Source organism: Solanum verrucosum, unplaced genomic scaffold (genome assembly GCF_900185275.1).
Source record: "Solanum verrucosum unplaced genomic scaffold, falcon-dt-bn FXZP01000017.1, whole genome shotgun sequence".
Lineage (NCBI taxonomy): Eukaryota > Viridiplantae > Streptophyta > Magnoliopsida > Solanales > Solanaceae > Solanum > Solanum verrucosum.
Genome location: NW_026020078.1, coordinates 599118 through 617308, shown reverse-complemented (window position 1 = coordinate 617308; position 18191 = coordinate 599118). Strand labels below are relative to the sequence as shown.

The following is an 18191-nucleotide window of genomic DNA, read 5'->3' as shown; positions in this document are numbered from 1 at the left end:
GACTGGTTCGCTTGAAAACTGAAAACGAACGATCATAATTCTATAATTCACTGAGGCATAACAAGAATGTAACCAATCCAAGCCTAGAATGATATCAAAGTCTACCATTTCTAACTCTACAAGATCCACTGAGGTGATTTTCTGAGAGACTATGATAGAGAAATTTTTGTATACCTGTCTAGCTATAACTGGGTCACCTACTGGAGTAGAGACTGAGAAGGGTTCTAAAAGAGTTTTTGGACTGATATCAAATTTACTACTATATAAGGAGTTACAAAGGAAAGAGTAGCCCATGGATCTAACAAAGCATAAACATCTAAATGAAAGACTCGCAACATACCAGTAACAACATCAGGAGAACCTTCCTGATCCTGGCGAGCCTGGAGAGCATACAACTTGTTCTGGTGCTGACCGCCACCTGTACTAGATGAAATACCCTACTGAGTTGGGCGACCTGCTGGTGTTGCTGAAGTTGTAAAATGAGCCCTACCATTGTTACCTCCTTGTCCCTATTTAGAAAAAAGGCAATCCTTCAATCTGTGACCAGTCTAACCATACCCAAAACATCCATCCTTTCCTGCAAGACACTCGCCCAGATGGTTCTTACCATACTTTGGATAAGTTGGGTAGATTCTAGTAACTAAAACACTCCCCTGAGACTTAGAGTCTGATGCCCTACATTTCTGATCCTGTCGAAACCTGGAGGATGGAACACTAGCTGATGAAGGTGGTGGGGCTGAAGACCTTTGCTGAAACAACGAGCGATTTCCGCCACCCGATTTCTGCTGAGAGTACTCATAGTTGTCTGTCCTAGGCTTTTTGTTGTCCTTAGCTTGTTCCCTAAGCTTATCTCCCTCAACCTGTGGAGCATGATTCATAAGCCTAGAGATTTTCATATCTTTCCAACAACATCGCATTTCTACACTCTATTTTCACCAAGTTAGACACTCCAAATAAGAACTTACATATTTGCGCCCTAGGATCAGCAACCATATGTGGATCATACCTGGAGAGCTGGGTGAACTTAAGTCCATACTCTTGGACTGACATAGAACCTTGTTTCAAATTTATGAATTCCTAAGCCCTAGCCTCCCTCCACTCTTTTGGGAAGAACCTGTCCAGAAAAGCTCCGGTAAAACACTCCCATGTCATAGGAGCAAAATTCTCACCCATGTTGTCTTTCCACTGTGTAAACCATATGTGAGCCACATCCTTAAGCTGGTAGGACACCAACTCTACTCTATCATTTCCAGTTACTTGCATCACTCCAAAAATCTTGTGGACCTCATTAATAAAGTTTTGGGGATCCTCACCAACTTGCGACCATAGAAACATTGGTGGATTAATCCTAGAAAAATCACGGACCCTAGTTGCCACTGATCCACCACTAGCATTTACAGGAACTGGAGCCTTCTGATTGTTCTGGTTGGCTACATTATGGGCCAAAAATTGAATGGCATTCCGAAACTAAACATTTGAAACCTCATTATCTGGGACTGGAGGAACTACGTCAGTGTTGCAGGCATTAGCATTCCTTCCATAAGCTCTACGAGGAGGCATGATCTGAAAACGCATAACGTTGAGTTAGAAAGAAGATCACACCCACGCACGATAAGAATAACAAGAAAGTGAAGTTTTTCTTAAAACACTTTGTAGACTCCTCCTCATAGGTGTGGCACGCTTCACACTCATGGAATGGACTCTACTTAGTGCGGTTTTTCAGACATCATAGGACTCTTGAAACCTAGTGCTCTGATACCATGTTTTTCACGCCCTTAGGCTACCCCCTTGGCAAAAACACGTGACATAGGATCACGAGTGACCCCAAGCTAACCCTAAGCTGGCATATCATAGCATACTAGATAAATTTGAAAACAAAAATATTATGTGAAAGCTTAAAACATGACATAAAGTGAAATGATGGGGAATACCCATTCCAAGTCTGAATATATAAAATTGAGGGTTCAATAACAACTAAAAGATCAAACTTAAAACTAGAACTAAATCTAACCATGTATGAATGAAAGCCTCTAACTGACTAAAGATGCTGGGACATGCCCCCAACTAACTCTAGCTAAACTGAAACTAAAACAGGAATGACTGAGAAAAAACATGGAAATTGTCCTCGAAGAATGAGGAATCACCACTGATACTGTTGAACTGGAGATCAGGAACTGATCAATGCGTGATCTAAATGTTGAGGGCCTAAACCTACATCACAAAAAGATATAGCATAGAGTATACGTCAGTACTTGAAAGGTATTGAGCATGCACGATAGGATAAAGTTGAACAATATATTAATAACTAAACAAAGCAATAAGAGAAATGACACAATCTGAACATGAGGTAAATACTGAAATATAATGAATATTGAACTAACTGAATGCAATGACCAAGTACATGACATGTTGAGACTGAATACTGAACTGTAACTAATAACCTGGTTAATGTACTGAAGTCTGACTTTGGAAGCTACTGTTAACCGACATAAAACCAGGAGAGATATCCGTGGAGTTCGATGTATCACCCTATCGAGACGACCCAATATACCTTGCAAGGGGTATAAAGGCATGACTGGAGTGATCACTAAATATGTTACCCACAGAAGGGACTTATTCGACGGGGCACGTAGTTTTGAGACTATGAGGGTGACTGACCCTTATTCCACTCGGTATTAAGCCTACTCCCAACTGATTATGTAAGTAACACATTATAAATGAATAGCTCAAAATATTGACATGCTAACTGAAAATGCACCATAAATATACTGATAATAAAACATTCTTAACTGAGGCATGTATATCTAAATAAACTGACCTAGCTAGTGTAATTCATGAACTAAATGAATCTACACAACTAGGGTTCTGAGTTTCATGCAAGAAGTTGAGCAACAATTCCTCAAAAAAATGTTAATATGATTAGGATTGATCTAATAGCTGAATCACAACACTTTTCTAAAATTCTAGAAATCCTAGGTCTAAACATGATATAAAGAATCAAGAATCTGACTGAATTCTAGGGACCTACTGGGCGAAAAGAACCCACTAGTGAAATCCCACATACATGGTGACGAATTTCACAGAGAAATCTTTCAATTTTGGGCTGGAACTGGAGGAAACATTGTTGCGTTCTTGGAGAGGGTTGGTCGACTATTTCTCCTCTTTTTCGTTCAACTTGGATGAATTTTGGAGAATGAGTTTACTCGGGTAAAGTCTAATTAAGTTACTAGGCTAAAACTGACCAAAGGAAGTAGTTTAGGGGTTAAACGACATAGTTTAGGTGTCCAACGCATAGGGAAAATACCAAACGACCCCTGACTTAAAAGTTGTCGGGTCCAACCGATGGACCATTGATGGACCTACGTTTTGTCCTGGTCAACCATCGTTTGGCCTCATAGAGGGAATTCTGGGGGTCTCGATCCATGGACCAGGACCATAGCCCGTGGTCTGACCTACGGTCCGTAGGTCCGGCCATGGGTCGACCCCTAGAATAATTTTTTGGGTTTTCTAGGGAGAGGTTGCAGGTGGCCAACCACGGACCCCACCTACGGTCCTTTGGCAGCACCTGCAACTTCTAATTTTCTGCAATCTGGTCTTTCTAGCATACGGGGTGTTACAGTATATCTGCATCTATGAGCTTCTTCCATGATCCTCTCTTGGAGCTCATCCACCTTTGATAAACAGAATCTACCTTGATATCTCAACACACAATCTCTACCTTATTCAAAAGCCATTACCTTTTACTTATGAACATTTGTCTTTAGTTCAAGTAAGAGAGGGTCTTTGTCTAGTTTCTCCTTCACTTCAGACACTAATGATGATTCAGCCTCATTCATCACCACAACTCCACCTTTACTAGAATCTAACAAACAGACTCCCAAACGTGCCAGTCTTTGAACTTTCTTAGCCAATTCTTTCTTACCATCCTCAATATTAGTAGTAATCCCCAAAGACAATCCGTTCAAAGTATTAGCAAAAGCCTTACTTAGGTGATAGAGGATACTTATGTCAGCAACTCTAACACCTCCTTTGTCTGAGATTAAGCTTCTTCTTACTCAAAACATATTGGATACTCTTATGGTCGGTAAACACATCCACATGAACACCATAGAGATAGTGACGCCGTAATTTGAGAGCGAAAACTATTGCTGCCAATTCAAGATCATGAATCGGGTAGTTTCTCTCGAGAATCTTAAGTTGTCTGGAGGCATAAGTTATAACCTTACCATTTTGTATCATTACACAACCAAGTCCAACTCTGGACGCATTGCAATAAACAACAAAACCCTTTGTTTCCTTTGGTAGGGTCAATATTGGAGCAGTGGTTAACCGAGTGTTTAATTCCTAAAATCTCTTATCACAAGCTTCAAACCATTGAAACTTAGTTATTTTTCTGAGTTAACTTAGTCAATGGGGATGAAATAGATGAAAATCCCTCGACGAACCTTCTATAGTAACCAGCCAATCCCAAGAAACTACTTATATCAATTGGAGACATAGGTCTGGGTCAGTTCTGCACTGCTTCAATCTTCTGAGTGTCAACTCGCTTCCCTTTACCAAACACAATGTGGCCTAAGAATTCCACGGATTCAAGCCAAAACTCACACTTAGAAAACTTGGCATATAACTCACGATCCTTGAGAGTTTGGAGGAGTATTTAGAGAGGACTAGCATGGTCCTCCTCATTATTCGAATATATTTATATGTCATCAATAAATACAATAACAAACATGTCGAGATTTGACTTAAACACTTTGTTCATAAGATCCATGAATGCTACAGGAGCGTTAGTCAAACCAAAGGACCTAACAAGGAACTCATAATGACCATAACGAGTCCTGAATGAAGTCTTCGGGATGTAACTTTCATTCAATTTCAACTGATGATAGGCCGATCTGAGGTCTATCTTAGAGAAACAAGTGGCACCCTAAAGTTGGTTAAAAGGATCATCAATTCTCGGAAGGGGATACTTATTCTTTATGTTGACCTTGTTCAACTGGCGATAATCGAAACACATCCTAAGGGAATCATCTTTATTTCTCATGAATAAAATCGGAGTGCCCCAAGGTGAGACACTAGGTCAGATGAAACCCTTATCAAGAAGATCTCGCAACTTCTCTTTTAACTCTTTTAACTCAGTTGGAGCCATCATATATGGATGAATAGAAATGGGTTGAATATCGGGAAAAATATCTATTCCGAAGTCTATTTCTCTCTCAGGAAGGACTTTGGAAAGATCATCTGGAAAGACCTCTGGAAACTCACTCACAACTAGAACTAACTGAATAGGCAGTGTCTCAACACTAGAGTCATTAACTTGGACTAAGTGATAGATGCACCCCTTAGAAACTAACTTTCTGGCCTTAAGGTATGAAATGATACGATACTTAGACACTACTGAACTACTCCTTCACTCTAAAACTGGCGCATTGGGAAACTAAAACTTCACTACCCGAGTTCTACAATCGACTAAGGCCTAACAAGCATGAAGCAGTCCATACCTAGAATAACATCAAAGTCCACTATATCTAGCTCATAAGTCAGGCATAGTTTCCTTGTGATTGACAGAGATGGTAAAATTATGATAGACTCTTTCTGCTAGAATAGACTCACCAACAGGTGTGGAAAGGCTGAAGGGCGCAAGAAGTTGTTCGGGGGAAATGCCAAACTTCTATATAAGGAGTCATAAAAGAAAAACTCGCACCTAGATAAAGTAAGGCATAACAGGAATGTAACCAATCAACTTGCACCTGGATAAACTTCAACATAAGGAGTCACAAAAGAAAACGAACAATCTTAGTTCTACAATCGACTGAGGCATAATAGAAATGTAATCAATCCATGTCTAGAATGAAATCAAAGTCTACCATTTCTAACTCTAGAAGATCTGCTGAGATGATTTTCTGAGAGACTGTGACAGAGAAATTTTTGTATACTCGTCTAGCTCTAACTAGGTTACCGACTGGAGTAGAGACTGAGAAGGATTCTGAAAGAGTTTTTGGACTGACATCGAAGTTTAGTGCTATATAAAGAGTTGCAAAGGAAAGAGTATCCCCTGGATCTAACAAAGCATAAACATCTAAATGTCAGACTCGCAACGTACCAGTAACCACATCATGAGAAGCTTCCTAATCCTGGTTGTCACGCCCCGAGACTACCCCCGAGACGCGGACACGGGACCTAGGACCACAAGTGATCCCAAGTTAACCCTGCTGGCATGATCAGGAGCATACTAAAGATAATAAACTGATGCGGAAGCTAAATCATAAATAAAATGAAAAGAATGGGGAATACCCATATACTATAACTGAGATATATGAAAAACTGATGAGTTTAATACAAGAAAGATATTAACCCAATACTAAGCTGAATCTATCTATGTCTGAAAATAGCCTCTAACTAACAAGAAATGCTGAGACAGGCCCCAACTAAGTCTAGCAAAACTGAAACTAAAGGACTAAAAATACTGAAAAGAAACTCATGACTATTGTCCTCGGAGAATGAGGACTCAACACTGATTTTGCTGAACTGGAGATCGGGAATCAATTTAAGCGTGATCTGGATGCTGAGAACCTAAACCTACATCACAAGAAGATATAGCGCACGTATGCGTCAATACTTGAAAGGTACTGAGCATGTAAGATAGAGTAAAGTTGAAATAACATATAACTGAACAAAGCAATAAAGCAATGAAATAATCTGAACATGATATAGATACTGAATACTGAGGTAACTGAATGCAATGACCAATTTATAACATGTTGAGACTGAATACTGAATATACTGATAAATGGTCAATGCAATAGAATCTGACTGAACTGTGGGAGCTATTAATAACCGACATAAAACCACATGAGCTAAATGTGGAGTCCGATGTATACACCCCATCGAGAGGACCCAATATACCTTGCCAGAGGTATAGAGGCATGCTAGCGTGATCACTAAACCGATGTTGCCTACATAAGGGACTTACACCTACGTGGCTTGTAGTTCTAGGGCTATATGGGTACGCTGAACCTTATTCCAACTCGGTATTATGCTACTCCCAATGAATTAAGTAGTTAACTGGTTATGACTGAATTCTGTAAATACTGGATAGCTCGAACTGAACATGCAAACTGAGAATGCAACAATTAATCTGATAATGATGCATTCATAAACTGAGGCATGTATAATTGAATACTGAAATATCTGACCTAGCATGTGTAATTCAAGAACTAAAGAAATACATAGCTAGGGTTCTAAATTCATGCAATAAACTGAGCAATAACATGATAATCTGTTAAAATTCTAGAAACCCTAAGTCTGTTCATAATAAGGGAATCAAGAATTTGACTGAATTCTAGGGACCTAATGGGCGAAAGGAACCCACTAGTGAAATCCCACATACCTGGTGACGAATTCCATGGAGAAATCTTTCAATTTCGGGGCTGGAACTGATGGAACCTTGATGCATTCTTGAACTAGGGTTCTTGACCTTTTTCTCCTCTCTTGATTCTAATTTTCTAAGTTTTGATTAATGATTTTGACTAAGGTAAGTTCTAGTTGTGTTTCTAGGCTTAAACTGACTAAAACCTCATAATTTAGGGTCTAACCGACGCATCTTAGGGGTCCAACGAAATAGGAAAAGACCAAAAGACCTCTGACTTAATTGCTGTCGGAGTGACCGACGGACTGGACCTACGGGCCATAGGTCAATCGACGGTCTGTAGGTTGGGGTCGTCGGTCAAGTCTGCCCGATAGGGCTTCACTAAAACGAGCATAACTTTTTACTCGGAGGTCGGATTTTAGCAAACTCGGTGACATTGGAAAGAGGATTCAATTATTTATCATAGGTAATGGGACACATAATTCCTTTTGTGCTAAAAGTTATGACTATCTGAAGTTGACCTATCAATAATTTTCAGCTAACTGGCTGCTGACCCTCATCTATGGTCAGACCTACGAACCGTGGATCGAACGATGGTCCGTGCTAGTCAACCGTAGTTCGTGTCAGAGGATGGGTAAAGGAGTTCTTGATCCACGAACATATACCACAGACCGTGGTCTGATCTACGGACCGTGGGTTTGTCCGTGAGTCGAGACTTAGCCAATTTTTCTGAGCTTGGCTGGGGAGGGGTTGTAGTGGTGAACCACGAACCACCAGCACGGGTCGTGGTCTGACCTATGGTCCGTGGATGGCAACCGTGGGTTGCACCTGCAACCTCTCAAAATCTGCATTTTTAGTCTATTTCGGATACGGGTGTTACACTGGCGAGCCTGGAAAGCATACAACCTGTTCTGGCGCTAACCGCCACATGTAGTAGATGAAGTACCCTACTGAGTTGGGCGACCTGCTGGTGTTGCTAAAGTTGTAGATTGAGCCCTACCATTGTTACCTCCTTGTCCCTATTTAGAAAAAGGGCAATCCCTCAATCTGCCACCAGTCTGACCACACCCAAAACATCCATACTTTCATGCAAGACACTCGCCCGGATGGTTCTTACCACACTTTGGACAAGTTGGGTAGGTTCTGGTAACTGAAACACTCCCCTGAGACTTAGAGCCTGATGCCCTACATTTCTAATCCTGTCAAAACCTGGAGGATGGAACACTAGCTGATGAAAGTGCTGGGGCTAAAGACCTTTGCTGAAACTGCGAGCGATTTCCACCAGCCGATTTCTGCTGAGAGTACTCATAGGTCCTGTCCTAGACTTTTTGTTGTCCTTAGCCTGTTCCCTAAGCTTATCTCCCTCAACCTGAGTCATGAGCCTAGAGATGTTCATATCTTCCAACAACATTGCATTTCTGCACTCTGTTTTCACCAAGTCAGACACTCCAAATAAGAACTTACTTATTTGTGCCCTAGGATACGCAACCATATGTGGATAAGAGTTAGGTGAACTTAAGTTCATACTCTTGGACTGACATAAAACCTTCTTTCAAATTTATGAATTCTTGAGCCCTAGCATCCCACAACTCTCTTGGGAAAAACCTATCTAGAAAAACTCCTGTAAAACACTCTCATGTCACAGGAGCGGCATTCTCACCCCTATTGTCTTTCCACTGTGTAAACCATATGTGAGCCACATCCTTAAGCTGGAAGGATGCCAACTCTACCCTATCATTTCCAGTCACCTACATCATTCCAAAAATCTTGTTGACCTCATCAATAAAGTTCTGGGGATCCTCACCAACTTGCGACTCTAGAAACTCAGGTGGATTTATCCTAACAAAATCACGGACCCTAGCTACCACTGATCCACCACTAGCATTTGCATGAACTGGAACCTGCTGATTGTTCTGGTTAGCTACATTCTGGGCCAAAAGTTGAATGGCATTCCGAAACTCAACATTCGAAACCTCTGAATTTAATTAGAACTTGATTTTTTGTAGGATTTTAAAACTTTAATTAGGTTGTTAACTTAAGAAATCTTGAATTATTGTAGAATTTTAGAACTTTACAAGGTTGTGAATGTTAGAAATCTTGAATTATTGTAGGATTTTAGAACTTTAAGTTCTGAATTTTAGAGAACTTGAGTTTTTGTAGGATTTTAGAACTTTAGGTTGTGAACTTTAGAAAACTTGAATTATTGTAGGATTTTAGAACTTTAGGTTGTGAACTTTAGAAATCTTAAATTATTGTAGGATTTTAGAACTTAAATTTTTGTAGGATTTTAGAACTTTATAAGGTTGTGAGCGTTAGAAATCTTGAATTATTGTAGGATTTTAGAACTTTAAGTGGTGAACTTTAGAGAACTTGAATTTTTGTAGGATTTTAGAATTTTAAGTGGTGAACTTTAGAGAACTTGAATTTTTGTAGGATTTTAGAATTTTAAGTTGTAAACTTTAGAGAACTTGAATTTTTGTAGGTAGGTTATGAAACGTTAAAAATTTTGAATTATTGTAGAATTTTAGAACTTTAAGTTGTGAATTTTAGAGAACTTGAATTTTTGTAGGATTTTAGAACTTAAGGTTGTGAACTTTAGAAAACTTGAATTATTGTAGGATTTTAGAACTTTAGGTTGTGAACTTTAGAAATCTAGAATTATTGTAGGATTTTAGAACTTAGATTTGTGAACTTTAAAGAACTTGAATTTTTGTAGGATTTTAGAACTATAAGTTGTGAACTTTAGAGAATTTGAATTTTTGTAGGATTTTAGAATTTTAAGTTATAAACTTTAGAGAATTTAAATTTTTGTAGGAACTTTAGGTTATGAAACGTTAGAAATCTTGAATTATTGTAGAATTTTAGAACTTTAAGTTCTGAATTTTAGAGAACTTGAATTTTTGTAGGATTTTGGAACTTTAGATTGTGAACTTTAGAGAACTTGAATTATTGTAGGATTTTAGAACTTTAGGTTGTGAACTTTAGAAATCTTGAATTATTGTAGGATTTTAGAGCTTACATTTGTGAACTTTAGAGAACTTGAATTTTTGTAGGATTTTAGAATTTTATAAGGTTGTGAGCGTTAGAAATCTTAAATTATTGTAGGATTTTAGAACTTTAAGTTGTGAACGCTGAAATTGACCATTTGAAAACAAAACAATGGCCAATAAAAAGAAATTATCCTTTGAAGTTGATTTTAATGAGCATAAACCAAGTGAAGAGTCTAATTACTGCTTTTTGTTTCACTTTATAGAGAACTTGAATTTTTGTAGGAACTTTAGGTTGTGAGAATTATTGTAGAATTTTAGAACTTTAAGTAGTGAATTTTAGAGAATTTGAATTTTTGTAGGATTTTAGAACTTTAAGTTGTGAACTTTAGAGAATTTGAATTTTTGTAGGATTTTAGAGCTTTAGGCTGTGAACTTTAGAAATCTTGAATTATTGTAGGATTTTAGAACTTTAAGTTGTGAACTTTAGAAATCTTGAATTATTGTGAAATTTTAGAACTTTAAGTTGTGAACTTTAGAAATCTTGAATTATTGTAGGATTTTAAACTTTAGGTTGTGAAATTTAGGAATCTTGATTTATAGAATTTATGAACTAATTATTAGGTTGAACTTTAGAAATCTTGATAAAATATAGCCTTTATGAACTATTTGTAATTTGAAATGAATTTTTTGTAATTTTGAAACTAATTTTGAAAGACTTTATAAGTCTTTAAATTGTTTAAGTTTGTTGTTTTATATTTTGTGTAGTTTCTTTATAATGTTTTGTGTTTGATTGGGGCTGAAAGAATTGAATTGTTTTTTCAGGTGAGCATCAGAACAATTTCTGCTATCAAAAAAATTGCAGAAAAAGCGACGGACAGGGTGGTTTTGTCCGTCGCTTTTCTGGATTTTTTTTTAAAACCCAGAAAAGCGACAGACAGGGTCCTTTAGTCCATCACTTTTTTAATCTTATTTTTTTTAAAACCCAGAAAAGCGACGAACAGTCCTTTAGTTCGTCGCTTTTTTGGATTTTAAAATTTTATTTCCAAAAAAGCGACGGACGACGTCTCATTGTCCATCGCTTTTCAAGATTCTAAAAAAATTAAAAATTAATTAAAGCGACAGACTTTGTCTCTTTTTTAAAATAAAAAAGCGACGGACGATGTCACATTCTTCAAAAAAAAAAACCAAATAGTGAGACTGCGTCGCTTTTGGCCAAAAAAGCGACGCAATCTGTCGCTTTTTTCCATCTCTTTTTGGCAGTTTTTTAGTAGTGTTAGTTGACGAATAGTCAAGTAGAAGGGTCCAGAATACAAACACATATAAGTAGAATGGTCCATCAGACCATTTCTCCTTTAATTTTTGTCAAGATGGAATATTTTATCCATGTGAAATGTCGTGTATTAAGATTTTTTCAAATAAAAGAGAGAGTGCACTTACACACCACTGAGGTTTATTTTTCAAACTAATAACTGATAGTTTATGTATGAAACTCATACTTTCAATAGTTAAGTTTTAAAACAAAAAAATGATAGTTTATATCTTTAGATTTCATGTGTGACATTATATCTCTTTTTTCACATTTCGATAGTTTGGAAGGACATGGAAGAGATTGAATGAAGAGAAGAAAAATAAAGTGGATATCATATTTTTTCCCCGCATAGGATGCAAGACGACGGGATTGCCACACCCATCCCACTGGCAATACACAAAGTCCCCATATTAACCACAAACCTCTGCTTTCACCAAACAAGTGCCAGTTGTTGACACCTTTTCTGTGTTGTTGCCTTCCATTTCAGTACACATCAAATTTTAACAACAAAGATTGTTTCTAATATAATCCAAAATAATTATTTAATCTCACCAAAAAAATTAAAAATAAAGGAAAAATTAGACATACTTTATTATCATATATACACATTATAATATTATATATTTTATCATTAATTAAGAGTTTTCTACCATATATTCAGAAAGATACATGTTTGTTTGCTATTAGATACACTAAAATAAGGAGAGTCGCGAGTGACATTCGTCATGTATCTCAGATAAATCATACTAGATACATCTTATTTAGTGTGATTCGCATGTATTTGAGATACTAAATACGTAAAAGAGTGGCGAGCGAGATAAGAGAGATGTGAGGGAGACAAACAAGATTTATTATGTATCTCAAATACATGCGAGTCCACTTTGATACAATATATCTAGAATAAATTACACTTAATTTTGACCATGTGTATCCCATGATACATGTATCTTTACGTATTTGAACGTATCTGGACAACACATCAAAATTTGGTAAGATACATAATATTGCAAGTTAGAGTATATTTAAGTAATTAGCTTCTAAACTAATATTACTTACATAAGTTCTCTAAAATTAAATTACTTATAAAATAAAATAATAAAAAGAAAAATTACTTGGATGGGTACCTTTTAATAAATGATTACTGATTTTAGCGATACTTTTTATTTATTATCATTTATAGCAATATTATGTTAAATTTGCAATACATATTAAAAGTGAATTATGTATGTAATATATATGTACTATAACTGTCTTTTTAAATATATTATGTTTGTTTGGTAAGAAATTGACACATTGTATGAGAAGTGTATTAAAATGTGTTATAAATATATTAAAAGTGATCAAATGAAAAAAAAATTATTACTATAAATGGTAAATATATTTTTAATATAGCATATTTACGTAAGTTTCTCTTAATAAAATATTGCAGGTATTTTGAAACAAATTAAAAAGCACAAAGGGTACAAACTGGGAGGGAGTGCAATTTTTTGGGCCTAGGTCAAGGAGGGATGGGGGAGTAGGACCACAAGAGGATAGTCATTTATGAATTTAAAAATACAGAATTAATAATGACCAGCTCAATTGCTGTCTTATTCACCATTTGTCATGTTTTTTTCATAAATAAATGTCTGTTTTTCTAATTTACAAATACAATAGAAAGTGGGAACATGTTTAATAATCTCTTTTTCTCTGCCTACCAATGAATGAATACCCAATTTCTCCCTCCTTGCCTCACTATATATGTTCCATAAAAGAATTTCAACTTCCTACCTACACCTCATTTATAAATATCTACCCTGCCTGCTCAGTGCTCACCCCTCCACAGTTACAACAAAACCCAAAAAAAACAATAAAAACTTAAAAGAGGGATTTTTTTTTCTTCTCTCTTTCCAATATAATACACAAATAAAATATTATCGTTGGTCACCGAGGAGCTTGGATTCAATCCGGGTCTTGATAGGTTTCAATTTGAGCCCCATGCTCTCCGGAGAGAGAAGCTCGGGGGCGATACAAGATGGACTAAGAGGACTCCTTGGGCTGCCACTGAACTGGTTAGGTCTGTATAGTCCATATCCCATGAGGAAATACTCCATTGGTATCAACATTGCATGTGGCTGTTCTTCTGTCACCATTGATCCACACTCCTGTACCTGCAAATTACAATCACAACAACCCCATACCCTTTCGTCAACAACACCATTCCCTCTATATTAATTCACCATTTACTCCAAGTACATCAACACAAGATCCAATGTATATGCCAACTAATACATCACCATTTTAAATATACTATATTAACTTCAATCATGACACTTCGGCACCTTTTTATGAATGTGCACATCATTTTATTCAGGTATACACTACAAACAGCTTATTGCCTAACCGGTCAAACATCATAGAAATGGAAATTAGCTAGCCATACATAACTTTTAGCTAGAAAAGGAATACCATTATATGGGAATAGTTTGTTGTTAAAAGATTTATTAAAATGAAAGTACGGCATACCTCTACTAAGGCACTGAATCGTCTGTCCAATTTAGCAGTCATGTGGAGAGCCTCTGAATGGAAAGGAGAACTATCCCCAACAAATATGAGGGTTCGACATTGTAGTTTCTTCAATCCTTGTGTGATATCTGGTCTCCTGCTCATTTGCAAAACCATGCTTAGGAAGGTCTAATTTTGTGACTATTCAAAAACAACACATTGCTATCTATATTTCATGCAGTGAGATCAAGTTTCCTACCCGTCAATAGCTTGTAGAAACCGTAAAATGTTTATGCTTTGCCTCTCATCTAGCAACTGAAAAGATGAGAAAAACACCAAATACAACAGTTATAAAAAAAATTAAGATCTGCATAGCAATATGCTAAAGAAGGTAGAAGAAAAATGAAATTGACTAACATCTGCAAACTAACTACCGGAGGAGAGAGGAACTTACTCTTCTGCATGCTTGAGCTATATCTGATTCTGGAACTTCTGCAGACCCCCGAACCTCCTGAAACAATTAAAGCAGCCTCCTTATTCAATCTGATCACAACAAAAAGGCAACAGACATGAAGGAGAAAAAACAAATAATAGAACACAACAAGTACCTTACTGAAGTAGCGGTATAGTAAAAAGTCTTTCAGCAGACCACACATTCCATAGAAGTAAAGTAAATTCGACATGACCTGCAGATGAACAATTCTCTCAACTTCTATAGAGCGTATTTTCTTCTCATTTGAGAAATGGTAAAAGAAAGATACGAAATATCACCTTATTATAAAACCATTCGCTCCAAGAAGGTGCTCTGCATACAGGGGAAACAAGAATCAAACCAAGAACACGTTCCCTATGTTTTATCTGCAAAATAAGATACCTGTTAGTGAAATAGATGATCAACCACTAAGAGGAGTATCACATGGTCATTTTTTAAAACAAACTTACCGCGAATAAGGTGAGTATATAAGCACCAGCTGTTACTCCCATACACATAACTGACCGCAGCCTGAAAACAGCAAAAAAATGTTGCTTAAAAGTATTCCTCTTTTTTTTTTCCTGGAAGAGTCCTTGCTTAAAAATCAAGTTATCAAGGGCTCAAAAAAGCAGAAAACAGATCTCTAACAAGTTACAAGAAAAGAAACAGCATTTGCAATCCTTGTATAATCATAACTAAACATATAGTAAAATGGAGCTCAAGAAATTACCCAAAATAGTTAAGAACCTCAACTATCTGATCTGCCAAATCATCCACTGAAGGTACAGGCTCCTCTGGACAAATTGCTGCAGCTCCTAACTGCAAGAACTCTTGTGGAAATCAGAGAGCACTATGTGAGTAATGGAGATAAGTTGAGTCGATTCTAATGGAACTTGGAATAGAGAGCCAAAAACCCAATAAGATTACATGAAAGGAAACAAGCTGTCCAATTCACGGACCTCATGCCCCGGAGGACTTATGTGGTAAATGCAAAAGTTATGGAGCAGCAATGAAGCTGCTTCCGGACAGAAGAACAATCCTTGGAAACACGACATATCTGCAGAATGCATGTTTGGAAGTAAAACATCAAACGCATAAAGATCAACAGCAAACAATAAAAGCAACCTGAAAGCACATGAACAGAATCCTGAAAATGGAAGATATGGAACATTAGAACATAAACCCTCACTTACGATTTAGAGCTAAATCTGGATAAGTTATCAGTGGTGGCTTCTCTTGGTCTCCATAAACTATAACAGAGACAGAGCCGCAGCCAGTCCGTACAATGTGCTCCTGAAAATAATTTCTTTGTATAAGTTAAGTAAATCAAGAAAAACATACATCCATTATCTAAAGAATACTAACCCCTCCAAGTTTAAAGTCAAAAGGAAAAGCTCTACTAATCAGTATGATTTTGTAAACCAGAAAGGAATTGGTATAGTGCAACTTAAATCACTTCTCTTATACAATATCACTCACATGTCGAGTAGAAGACATTGTTGTCCTCCACCCCCTTCAATTTCCCCAAATCTTTTTTTTAAAAATAAAAATAAAAATCCCCCCTCAACCACTTGTGGGGATGATTACAGGGGTATATTGTTGTTGTAACCCCCCCCCCCCAAACCCAACCCAACTATGTGCAACTAGCATAACTATATGATCGGCTCACTATACATCAAAATATAACGTCAAACAAGAAGAAAAGCAATTTGGATTATACCAGTTCCTGAAAAGGGCAGAATCAAAGAAAACAACAACTAAAAGGCAAGCTGTGTTTGAAAGTGACTGGAATTGCAAATGTCACAAGAAATGATAAGAAAACAATTTGGCTAAACAAAAGCTATTTGGAAAAAAATAGAAGATGAAATCCAATTCAACAATTAACCATAGAAAAGAGCATATGACAATTACTATAAAAGGTTTATTTGAGGAATTCCATTACTGACGTCCCAATTGGAAAAAAAAAACAAGAAATGATGTAATTATGGACACAAAATCTCCAAGTGTGACAACAACAATCTTCTTGTACCCAAAACATTTATTTTTCTATGAAAGGATCTACAAACCCATAATCTACCCTAAACAACTTGTCAAACCTAAAAATGATTTGAAAGAGAAACAAACAAACCCCTTTACTTAGAAACTTAATAAAGCAAACCCGTTTCGTTTATTTAACAATACACATACAGAAAGAGAGAAAGAAGAAGAAGAAGAAAATGGGACCTTTCCGCCAAGATAAATGGTCTCAACATCAATGGAAACAGAATCGGTACTTGAATTAGAATCTGCCATTACAATCCTTTCTCACTTTTCAATGCATATATGTAAATGGGTATTCCAACAAGGAAGGCTTTAATGGCTTATAAACCAAGCGATTCTTTCTCTCTTCAATCTTCTTCTTCTCCTTTTTTTTTCTCTCTCTCTCTCTCTCTCTCTCTCTCTCTCTCTCTCTTCTTCTCTCTCTATACTTTTGCTTATTTTGGTTTTTCTATATTTATTCAACGGTTCGTTTTATTTCTCAAGATTTTCAATCACTGGCTAACTTGACCTCCACCGACGCCTCTTATGCCCTTAACCATTCAATGTGGTCATATTATAACCGCAGTTAACTACCGACAGCTTGGCATTACCAATATACTTTTTTCTCATAGATTTGCGGATATATTGCCAACTCATTCATACTACGCCGTTTTCTCTGCTTTCCTAAAATTACTTTTATACCTTATGTTCTTTCCTTTCACTTTTATTTGTCCTTTTTTTATTTGACACATCTACTAACAAAATAAATATTAATACATGTATTTTACTATAATATTCCTATTAATTAATATGTAATATTGGATCTCGAAAAATGATATGAAGAATAATATTTAATAATATGGGTAAAATATGAAAAAATATATATATTTTTTCATGATATGTCAAAACTGACAAATAAAAATAAAATTTTATTTTAGAAATAAGTGACAAGTAAAATTGAAAGGATGGAGTATAATACTCTCTCCATCTCATTTTATGTGATACATTTTTACTTGGCACGCTATTTAACAAAAAAAAAAAAAATTTAAAAAAATTATTGTCTAAAATAATTCTTAGATATATGTGTAGTTATATATCATTTTATTGAAGCAAAAAGAGGAATTTTATAATTAAATTGTTTCTAACTATAGTAAGATAACATTCTGTTTTAGACATATTATAAAAAATATTAATCACTCTGTCCAGCAATAATTGTCTATTATACTATTTTGGGATGTCCAACAATACTTGTTCACTTTATGAAATTAATCAATAATTTTACACTTAATTTCTAATTTGCCCTTATAATTAATTATAGTCATTTCTCTATTATATTTTTCAAGATATTGTATTTATTATATTCAAAAGGTGATACAGTAAAATTACCCTTCTATTAATAGTTTCTTAGAAATGTGCAAAGTCATAGTAGACAAGTATTGTTGGACAAATGGAATATGAAGGATCCGGCACCCCTCCATTACCCCTTCCATCCATTTCGTCAAGTGCACGTCTAGATTAGAGACATGTGTCATATTTAAAGTTTAAAGG

At 36.2% G+C, this 18191-nt stretch overlaps 1 protein-coding gene across 1 annotated transcript; it reads right to left on the bottom strand.

The window, feature by feature from the left end:
- Window positions 1-13528: 13528 nt before the first annotated feature.
- Window positions 13529-17060, bottom strand: LOC125824217 (protein NDL1-like). The gene is made up of 11 exons (XM_049503571.1): window positions 16848-17060; window positions 15818-15917; window positions 15584-15681; window positions 15355-15443; window positions 15095-15155; window positions 14924-15010; window positions 14761-14838; window positions 14607-14663; window positions 14412-14467; window positions 14174-14309; window positions 13529-13818 (listed from the first exon to the last, which is right to left on the bottom strand). The coding sequence occupies exons 1-11, from the start codon at window positions 16914-16916 to the stop codon at window positions 13582-13584; spliced, it is 1068 nt and encodes a 355-aa protein (XP_049359528.1). The 5' UTR covers window positions 16917-17060; the 3' UTR covers window positions 13529-13581.
- Window positions 17061-18191: the final 1131 nt, after the last annotated feature.

What these genes read in the sequence shown, in the direction of transcription:
- LOC125824217 (XM_049503571.1), bottom strand. Translation starts at nt 16,916, where the DNA reads ATGGCAGATTCTAATTCAAGTACCGATTCTGTTTCCATTGATGTTGAG. An exon ending in GAGGTTCTTAACTATTTTGG is followed by an intron (nt 15,156 to 15,354) that starts GTAATTTCTTGA and finishes TGCTGTTTTCAG; the next exon opens with GCTGCGGTCAGTTATGTGTA. An exon ending in TTTCTACAAGCTATTGACGG is followed by an intron (nt 14,310 to 14,411) that starts GTAGGAAACTTG and finishes GCAAATGAGCAG; the next exon opens with GAGACCAGATATCACACAAG.